This window comes from Enhydra lutris, unplaced genomic scaffold (assembly GCF_002288905.1).
Source record: "Enhydra lutris kenyoni isolate GAN:26980312 unplaced genomic scaffold, ASM228890v2 scaffoldscaffold17, whole genome shotgun sequence".
Lineage (NCBI taxonomy): Eukaryota > Metazoa > Chordata > Mammalia > Carnivora > Mustelidae > Enhydra > Enhydra lutris.
In genome coordinates, this window is record NW_019154101.1 from 45,156,026 (window position 1) to 45,167,267 (window position 11,242).

Below are 11,242 nucleotides of genomic sequence, written 5' to 3' on the forward strand. Positions count from 1 at the left end.
AGACTTTTCTAAAGGAAGAGAAAGGATCCAAATAAATAAAATCATGAATGAAAGAGGAGAGATAACAACCAATGCCAAAGAAATAAGAACAATTATAAGAGATATTATGAGCAACTACATGCCAGCAAATTAGACAATCTGAAAGAAATGGATGCATTCTTAGAGAGGTATAAACTACCAAAATTGAACGAGGAAGAAATAGAAAACCTGAACAGACCCAAAACCAGTATGGAAATTGAAACAGTCATCAAAAATCTCCCAACAAACAAGAGCCCAGGGCCAGATGGCTTCCCAAGGGAATTCTACCAAACATTTAAAGAAGAATTAATACCTATTCTCCTGAAACTGTTAAAACAAACAAAAAAAAGAAATAGAAGGAAAACTTACAAACTCATCTTATGAGGCCAGCATTACCTTGATCCCAAAACCAGACAAAGGCACCCATCAAAACGGAGAATTACAGACCATATCCCTGAGGAACAAGGATGTAAAAATTCTCACCAAAATCCTAGCCAATAGGTTCCAACAGTACATTAAAAGGATTATTCACCATGACCAAGTGGGATTTATTCCTGGGCTACAAGATTAGTTCAACATCTGCAAATCAATCTATGTGATAAAATACATTAATAAACAAAAGAACAAGAACCATATGATACTCTCAATAAATGCAGAAAAAGCATTTGACAAAGTACAGCATCCTTTCTTGATTAAAATTCTTTACAGTGTAGGGATAAAGGGTACATATCTCAATATCATCAAAGCCATCTATGAGAAACCCACAGTGAATATCATTCTCAATGGGGAAAAAACTGAGAGCTTTTCCCCTAAGATCAGGAACATGACAGGGATGTCTATTATCACCACTGCTATTAACATAGTACTAGAAGTCCTAGCCTCAGCAATCAGACAACAAAAAGAAATTAAAGGCATCCAAATTGGGAAAGAAGTCAAACTCTCATTCTTTGCAGATGTTATGATACTTTATGTGGAAAACCCAAAAGACTCCACCTCAAAACTGCTAGAACTCATACCGGAATTCAACAATATGTCAGGATATAAAATCAATGCACCGAAATCAGTTGCATATCTATACACCAACGACTAGACAGAAGAAAGAGAAATTAAGGAGTTGATCCCATTTACAATTACACACAAAACCATTAGATTTCTAAGAATAAATCTAACCGAAGAGTCAAAGAATCTGTACTCAGAAAACTATAGAATACTCATGAAAGAAATTGAGGAGAACACAAAGAAATGGAAAAACATTCCATGCTCATGGATTAGAAGAACGAATACTGTGAAAATGTCTATGCTACCTAGAGCAATCTACACATTTAATGCAATCTCTATCAAAATACCATCAACTTTTTTCAAAGAAATGAAACAAATAATCCTAAAATTTGTGTGGAACCAGAAAAGACCTTGAATAGACAGAGGAATGTTGAAAAAGAAAAGAAAAGTTGGTGGCATCACAATTCTGGCCTTCAAGCTCTATTACAAAGCTATAATCATCAAGACAGTATGGTAGTAGCACAAAAACAGACACATAGATCAATGGAACAGAATAGAGGGTCCAGAAATGGACCCTAAACTCTATGGTCAACTAATCTTCAGCAAAGCAGGAAAGAATGTCCAATGAAAAAAAGTGTCTTCAATAAATGGTGTTGGGAAAACTTGTCAGCCACATCCAGAAGAATGAAACTGGACCATTTCCTTACATCACACAAAAATAGACTCAAAATGGTTGAAAGATCTCAATGTGAGAAATGAATCCATCAAAACCCTTGAGGAGAACACAGTCAACTCTTTGACCTTAAACACAGCAACTTCTTCCTAGAAACATCACCAAAGGCAAGGGAAGCAAGGGCAAAAAATGAACTATTGGGACTTCATCAAGATCAAAAGCTTTTGCGCAGCCAAGGAAACAGTCAACAAAACCAAAAGAAAACTGAAAGAATGGGAGAAGATATTGGGAGATATGGGAGAAGATATTTGCAAATGACATATCAGATAAAGGGCTAGTATCCAAAATCTATAAAGAACTTAGCAAACTCAACACCCAAAGAACAAAGAATCCAATCAAGAAATGGTCAGAGGACATGAACAGGCATTTCTGCAAAGAAGACATCCAGATGGCCAACAGACACATGAAAAAGTGTTCAACATCATTCAGTATCAGGGAAATACAAATCAAAACCACAATGAGATACCACCTCACACCAGTCAGTATGGCTAAAATTAACAAGTCAGGAAACAACAGGTGTTGGCGAGGATGTGGAGGAAGGGGAACCCTCCTATACTGCTGGTGGGAATGCAAACTGGTACAGCCACTCTGGAAAACAGTATGGAGGTTCCTCAAAAGGTTGAAAATAGAGCTACCCTATGGCCCATCAATTTCACTACTGGATATTTACCCTAAAGATACACATGTAGTAATCTGAAGGGGTATGTGCACTCCAATGTTTATAGCAGCAATATCCACAATAGCCAAACTATGGGAAGAGCCTAGATGTCCTTCAACAGAAAAATGGATAAAGAAGTTGTGAGATAGATATATCTATATAATGGAATATTATGCAACCATCAAAAATGAAATCTTGCCATTTGCAATGACGTGGACTGAACTAGAGGGCATTATGCTAACTGAAATAAGTCAGTCAGAGAAAGACAATCATATGATCTCACTGATATGAGGAATTTGAGAAACAAGACAGAGGATCATAGGGGAAGGGAGGAAAAAATGAAACAAGATGAAACTAGAGAGGGAGACAAATCATAAGGGACTCTTAATCTCAGGAAACAAACAGGATTGCTGGAGTGGAGGGGGTTGGGAGGGATGGGGGGGCTGGGTGATGGACATTGGGGAGATTATGTGCTGTGGTGAGTGCTTTGAATTGTGTAAGACTGATGAATCAGAGACCTGTACTCCTGAAGCAAATAACACATTATATGCTAATAAAAAAATAATAAAATTTTTTTTTAAAGTTCATAAAGAAAAAAAACTTGAAGAGTAAGAAACAGAATTAAACAAATGGTAATGACTTAAATTTTACAAGTCTTAGTTCTTTTATCAACAATATGAAGATAAATACAAAAACTCACAGGACTTATATGAGTATTTAGGTTTTATATAATGCATCATTCTAGAAAACTCTCACTTGTCCTTCTCCTCTCTTATGCTTCCCCACAAGGTATTTCATCTGTCTTGGATGCCAGTCCTTTGTTTTACTTTATTTACTACGTACTAAATTTCCATTCTTTTTTTTTTTTTTAAGGTTCAACTAAGGAATTACCTATTCAAGTAAGGTTTTTTTTTTCAATTTCTCTATGTAGATTTAAGTGTTCTTTGGGTTTTTTTACACTCTTCTTATCTACTGCTCTTAGAGGACTTAGTTGCATTTTCAATACCTATCATGTTCCTATCATAGAAACTGTGCCTTCTTTATCTCTCTATTTCTGACTATGTCTTTCATATTCCTGGTTAGGTTACCAATAAATGTTACTTGAATAAATGAATAAATAGAATTTCAGCACTATCCACCTAGATTTTTGATAAAGTATTAGACCTAATAAAAATTCAATGAGTTTCAGATCCTGGAAGAATTGAGAAATAGCATAAAAAGGACAACTGTGATAATAGTGAAAATGTAAAGATTCCAGAGGATATCATCAGAATTAGTTTGACTTTTTCCAAAGATTTCCCTAGTGATATAAGTGTTATCTTCTTTGGAATAAGAAATTGTTTCAAGGGAACTTTTGTAAGAATGTTTACTTGGAAGAGATTCTTCATTAATATTACCATGTAGTAACATATTCTTCATCCATAGATATCAGGGAATGAGACTCAAAGGAATGAAAAGCAAGATAAAAATATTGAGTGTTAATGTGCAATTAACCTAAACAAACTCTGATTCTCAGCTTACTGTTATTACCTATTCAGACAACAATTAAATTTTAAGAAAGACTAAACAGACATATTTTGCTTTAGAGAACAATTTTTAATCTCTGCATTCTTTTTAGTTTTTAAATAGCAGATAGAAATTGGAGAGCTTAAAAATGTATTTTCTGATGACCATTATATCACTGTGCTTGGTTTTGAGGTTTTCTTCATTCATGCTATCATTCTGGAAATTTTCTTTATATCATATTTTCCAAATCAATAATGTTGTACATATATATTTAAACACTATTTTGTTAATTCAAATACCCAAAGGCAATAACAAAACTAGACATTTTGAGTAATTAAGCATATACTTGCATTGCCAGGAAAGGTGGGAATTGAGAATTACGTGAAGAGAAACTAAAGACTTATGTTGCATTCTTTTTCTAGGTACGGCATGTGAATTTTAGTATTTTTTTTAAGATTTTTATTTATTTATTTGACAGAGATTACAAGTCAGCAAAGAGGCAGGCAGAGAGAGAGAGGAGGAAGCAGGCTCCCCGCTGAGCAGAGAGCCCAATGCGGGGCTCTATCCCAGGACCCCGGGACCATGACCTGAGCCGAAGGCAGAGGCTTTAACCCACTGAGCCACCCAGGCGCCCTGGCATGTGAATTTTAAAAGGGAGCTTTTTCAGATGAGACCAAAATGACGCCAGTGAAAATGCTGTCTAGGGATATAAAGCTTGAACTCTAGAGTCTAACAGACAAGGATTAATATTCTATACAAACCCCCTTAATCACTATGTCCCCTGTGAAATATCCTTAACTTTTGCATCTGCAAGTTGGCAACAATAACACTTACCTAATAAAGCTAGGGGATCTAGTATGTGTAAAACATTAGCACAAGGCTTGAACACAGTGTCAAGGAATAATAATGTTGTTGCTATTATTACTGATTACAGAAAGCCTCATTTCAGGTGACATACTAGGTTCTGACAGGTAAAACGACTGGTTCTAAATCCAAGTCTGCTGTCCCAGACTCTGGAATCCAGACTTTATCTGTTAGGAAGTGTTCACCTACAAAATTGGAACTTCCAACTCAACTTAGATAATATAAAATATTTTGCTGCATCATCATTAAGTTCAGAGGTAGAGTTGCCTTCAGACTTGATTAATTAAGACGCTCAACTCAGGTTCTTGAGATGATCGTTTAAATTTTTTCTTTCATTCTATTAACATAATATATCATATTGATTGATTTGCATATGTTGTACCATCCTACTTGGTATAAATCCCACATGATCACAGTGAATGATCCTTTTAATATCCTCTTGAATTTGTTTGGCTGGTATTTGATAGAGAATTTTTGCAACTATATTAATCAGGGATATTGGCATACTAGTTTTTGTTTTTCTGGTAGTAGTCCTTTTTGACATCAGGGCCATGCTGACTCATAAAACGTTTCCTCCTCTTCAATTTTTGAAAGGGTTTGAAAAGGGTTGGCATTAATTCTTCTTTAAATGTTTATTAAAATTCACCATGTGGTTCTAGGATTTTCTTCTTTAGGAGATTTTTCATTACGGATTCAATCTCCTTACCAGTAATTGGTCTATTCAGACTTTCTATTTCTTCCTGATTCAGTCTTGGTATATTGTATGTTTCTAAAAAACATATTTAGAAAGTGTATTTGACAGAATTCAACATATATTCATCATGAAAACCCTTAACAAATTAAGTATAGAATGGATGTACCTCAACATAAGAAAGGCCATTTATGATAAGCCCACAGCTAACATACCAAAGGTGAAAGGTTGAAATCTTTTCCTTTAAGATCAAGAGCAAGACAAGGGTGTTCATTCTTACCACTCCTATTCCACATAGTACTGGAAGTCCATAGCAGAGCAATCAGACAAGAAAAAGAAATAAAAGGTATCAGAATTGGAAAGAAAGAAGTAAAATTTTCTCTATTTGCAGCTGACATGATTTTGCATATAGAAAATTCAAAAAACATCACCAAGGAAAAACAAAAACAAACAACAACAACAACAAAAACCCTGTTAGATCAAATTCTAACAATATTAGATTAACATTAGATGAAACAAATCCAGTAAAGTTGCAGGATACAAAATTAACTACAAAAATCAGTAGCATTTTTATGTACTAACAATGAATTATCTGAAAAAGAAATAGAGAAAACAATACCATTTACAACAGCATCAAAAACAGTAAACACTTGAGAATAAACTTAACCAAGAAGGTGAAAGGCTCTACTTAGAAAACCACAAAACTATGAAAGAAATTGAAGAAGACACAAAAAATGAAAAGGTATCCTGTGTTTATGGGTTGGAAAAATTAATATTGTTAAAATGTTAACATTACCAAAAACTATCTTAAAATTCAATGCAATCCCTTTTTAACAGAAGTAGGGGGAAAATCCTAATTTTTATATGGAACCACAAAATATTCTGAATAGCCAAAGTAAACCTGAATGAAAAAAATGTGGGAATATCATACTTCTTGATTTCAAGCTATCTTACAAAGCTACAGTATTTAAAATAGTACAGTACTGGAACAAAAACAACAAATACATCAATGGAGCAGAAGTGAGAGTCCAGAAATAAACTCATGCATATAATGTCAACTAATATTTGACAAGGAATCCAGGACTACTCATTGGAGAAAAATCAATCTCTTCAATAAGTGATATTGGAAAAAGTGGATATTCACATGCAAAAGGATGAAACAAAACACCTATCTTCCACCAGTTGTAAAACTTGACTCAAAAATAGATTAAAGACTTAAATGCCCAAACGAAGTGTTCATCAATGAATGAACAAATAAAGATATGGTATACATACACAATGGTATATTTATCAGTCATGAAAAAGAATGAAATCTTGCCATTTGAGCCAACAGGGATGGACCTAGAGGATATTATACCAAGTGAAATAAGACAAATACCATATGATCTCACTAAAATGTAGAAAAAAAAATGAACATACAAGATAAAACAGAAATAGGCTCATGTCACAGGAAATGAGCCATTGGTTACCAGAGCGGAGGTATTATGTTAAGTGAAATAAGTCAAACACAGAAAGACAAATATTGGTATGATCTCACTTACATGTGGACTCTAAAGGAAAATAAAACCGGAAACCAAACTAATAAAGAGAGAGAGAGAGAGAGAGAGAGAGAGAGAGATCAGATTTGTGGTAACCAGGGGTGGTAGGCAGTGGAGGAGGGGTAATTGGAAGAAGGTGGTCAAAAGGTACAGACTCTCAGTTATAACATAAATAAGTACTAGGTATGTAGTGTACAACAGGAGGACTATAGCTAACACTGCTGTGTTATACAGGAAAACTGTAAGAGAATAAATCTTAAGAGTTCTCAAAACAGAGGCGCTGCGCTGCCGCCGCCATAATCGTCCCGGTGCGCTGCTTCACGTACGACAAGATCGTTGGCAACAAGCGGGAGGCCTACCTGGCGCTGCTGCAGGCCAAGTACACCGAGAGGGATGCCCTGGGCGCGCTTGGCCTGAAATGCTACTGCTGCTGCCGCATGCTACTGGCGCACGTGGACCTGATGGAGAAGCTGCTCAACTACGCGCCTCTGGAGAAGTGAGGGTCTGGCGTCCACGCCCTGCTCCCCGCAGCAGGCTTACCCCGCCTGACCGCCCTGCCCTCCGTCGGTGGGCCTGTGTCTCTGTTCCGGGGGCAGCTGTCCAGTAAAGGTCTTCAAAGAACCGAGAAAAAAAAAAAAAAAGACAGAAAAAAAGAGTTCTCAAAAATGAAAAAAAAATTTTTTTATTGTATCTATATGTTAACTAAAACAATATATGTAACTTAAATCATTATGCTGTACACCTTAAACTTATGCAGTAATAGGTGTCAATTTCATCCCAATAAAACTGGGAGAAAAGAAAGAACTCATGTTCTTTCCATCTCTCTGCCATACATGAGATCAATTCCATCCTATGGCTGGTCATTTTTACGGCTAAAGAATGGCTACTGGAAACAATAGGGCAAAATGATCTTTGTTCAAGTAGGGAGAGTGACAGAGAGATCAAATTATTGATTCCAGGAACCCAAGCAATCCTCTCCCTTCGTGTAACTCTCTGCTCTTCTTTCTTCTCCTTTTCTTTCAACTTTCTTCCATATATTCTGTCCATCCTTCCATATTCCCTCACTCCCTCCCACCTCTCCTATTTCTTTCCTTCCTTCCTCCCTTTTTTCTCCTTTTTCCTCTTTCTTTCATTCTTTTTTCAACAATTATTTATTGGGTATCTACCACAGGCCTGTCACTGTTCTAAGTTACAGGGATACATCAGTGCACACAACTGTCAAAAATACTGCCTTCATATAGCTTACATTCTAGTGGAACCAATTTGCTCCCACAACTAAACCAACCACTGGCCGGAAGAATGAGATGACAGTGGTTAGAGACTAACCAGTTAGAGTGGAATAGATGTTGGGGAATCTACCACATTGGCTCAATATGTTTCAAAATACAACCTTGGGATCAAATCTTCAAGCACCTCACAGTCTATGGAAGGGAAAAACCATGCCTTTTTCTAAATATCTGCCTTATTTTCTGCTTCTCAGAAAGACAAATAAATAAATAAGTTCTTCAGTGGTGTGTACTACATAGTCATTACCAGACATATTTGTTTATGTGACAATATGTTGTTAATAAAATTTAAGCTCATTTGCTTTCTTTGGTTGTCATTTTAAAATCCCAGACCTTGCATTTATTTTGGTTTATTATGTAAAAATAATTTAGTGTTTTAATCATAGACTACATGATATACTGTAATGGTAATCTTTAAATGCCCATTTCATTAAAATTTTATGTTGCACACAAGACCTATAAGTCCCTGCTGCTACAGCAAATCATTTCATAACTTAATCTAATAACAATGTCTGGTGGTGATTTTCAATTAAATTGAGTCACTGGTAATGCATCAGAGTAAATGGAACAAATGTTGCTGATGCCACGTATGATGTGGTTTCACAATCATGCCAAAGTATTTTTGCCTCAGTTCCCACCAAATCCTGATTCCCACCAGAGTAAAGCAACATGTGAATAGCCCAGAACTAAACTTTGTTGTTGTTTTTTTTAGAGTAAGAGTATTTCATTTATTTTCAACCCTCTACTGGGGTAATTAAAATTCTGAGTCTTCTATCTTTTTGAATGTTTTGCATTTTTTTATTTAGTTTTATTTATGCCCACCAGAAATTAACCAAAATAAAATTGTCCAGAGCAGCAATCACCTTTCTTAAAGATATTACGTGGAAAGGGAGAAAATTATTATCTTTAAAATAAGTGCACAGGAACAGGTGGGATTTGCACAGGATGGTTTCCATGGGCTTTTCCAATTCTCACTTTCCTATAAGCTGCAGGATACCAACATACCTGGGTGTTGTAGGTGGTGGGACCATCTGACCTAAACTTCATCTAGCAAAAAAATCATACGATTATGTAAAAGTTCTTGAAATAAGTATAACTACAATTAACTAAGTCAAAATTCAGTCCTAGGAAAGCAATTAGTCTCTACTCCAGAGGCAGGGAAGTAATAGAAAAATGAAAACTCTGAAAATTAAGTGATAACACATGTAGCCAATAATATGAGAGGGTTTTAGCATTTAACTTAATAATAATGAAACAGATTTCTTCAAGAGGCACCTAATCTCAAATTTATCTTGGTTGGAACTCCTATGCTGCACCATATTCTATAAACAAGCTACATATTCACACAAACCATTTATAAGAGAAATTAAAGAATTATAAAATTATTTTGAAGAAATATCTCAGAAGACCCCCAGCCTTAACTATTGTTGATACTATCACTTATTTAAAAATCATACTAATGTATGGGTAAGCAGATCTGCCACTCAATGGATAAGCTTAACAGGGAAGCTATTTTCTGTTCTCATTGGTTGGATATTCATTTTAATTGACTAATGCACATGCCATACAGGTTGATAAATAGTTCAAATATTATTTCTGTACATCTGTACTATTGTAAACAATGCACATTGTTTGCGATGACTAAAATAGCAATTTATTGAAATGCATCACTTAAATATAACTCAGACATAAAAATCTGTGATAAGATCAATAATCCAAATGGCTGAGAGATTCCAAAACTGATCCAAAGACCATTTTCATTCTCAATTTTATTTTGATATGTGTCAACTAGATAATACAAAGCACTAAGTTTACCCTACAAAATCTTGGGACTATTGGGTATAAATCATGTATTAGTCTGCTAAGACCACCATAACAAAATGTCATAGGCTTGGTGGCATAAAAAAATCAAATTTATTTCTCACAATTCTGGAGGCTGGAAGCTCCAGATCACAGTTTGGCAGGGTTTAGTTGCTGGTGAGAATTCTCTTCCTGACTTTCAGACAGCTGCCTTCTTGCTACAATACTCACACAGCCTTTCCTCTGAGTATGTGGATATGGAGAGAAATCTCTCTTTTCCTCTTATAAGACCATCAATGTCTTATCAGATTAGGGTCTCACCTTTATGACCTCATTGTACCTTAATTAACTCCTAAAGACTTTATCTGCAAAGGCAGCAAAGTGAGGATTAGGGCTCAAACACAAGAATTGGTTGGGGGTAGGTGGTACAAAATTCAGTCCACAGCAGGTCAATAGACTCAATAGACTCTATCCTATCATCCCAACTACTTTGGAATCCAAAAGTTTTGAGGGAACTATTTTATTAACTTGGCTAACTTCAAGTAAAATACTATATGCATTTCATAGTAAAAACCTACTAAGTAGTTGTTCTTGTGTGACAAACTTATTGACCTAGGGTAAGATGATTGTCTAGGTGTTGAGTTATGGGGATTGGTGTCTACAGCTTCTAATAAAATGACAGAAACAAATTCAAGTTCACACTCCACTTCTGTGGATTACTATATCAGATATAATAATCACCCTAAAATTTCACACAATAGTGAGCCTTCTAATGTGGACTGACATAGAAATATTATATAGAAACCTAATGTGCTTTAAGTATAAGAGACACGGGGATAGAATTTAATTTAGCAATAAATCTTTGGGTTTAAAACAGACAGTTGATTATTTTAACAAACAGATAAAGATGATAGTAATGATGACAGTAATTGGTAGTAGAAACATCTCACAAAACAAAATGAGTACCATTTTCAGAAGAGTTGCCCAAAAATGTGGAAAAAAACCAAACTGATATAAAACTATTCACCTTAGCAACTGAATAATTTCTCATAAATTCATTAAGGAAGCCACTACCATATTTTCTAAATAACTCATAAAACATGCTCTTCTGGACATTTTTCCCACTTAGTAAAGACATTTGTCTTTCCT

The 11,242-nt window shown here is 35.3% G+C and overlaps 1 protein-coding gene across 1 annotated transcript; it reads left to right on the forward strand.

The window, feature by feature from the left end:
* Positions 1-6,175: 6,175 nt before the first annotated feature.
* LOC111147490 (DNA-directed RNA polymerases I, II, and III subunit RPABC5-like) lies at positions 6,176-7,507 on the forward strand. Its single transcript, XM_022503510.1, has 2 exons — positions 6,176-6,211; positions 7,283-7,507. The coding sequence occupies exons 1-2, from the start codon at positions 6,176-6,178 to the stop codon at positions 7,505-7,507; spliced, it is 261 nt and encodes an 86-aa protein (XP_022359218.1).
* Positions 7,508-11,242: the final 3,735 nt, after the last annotated feature.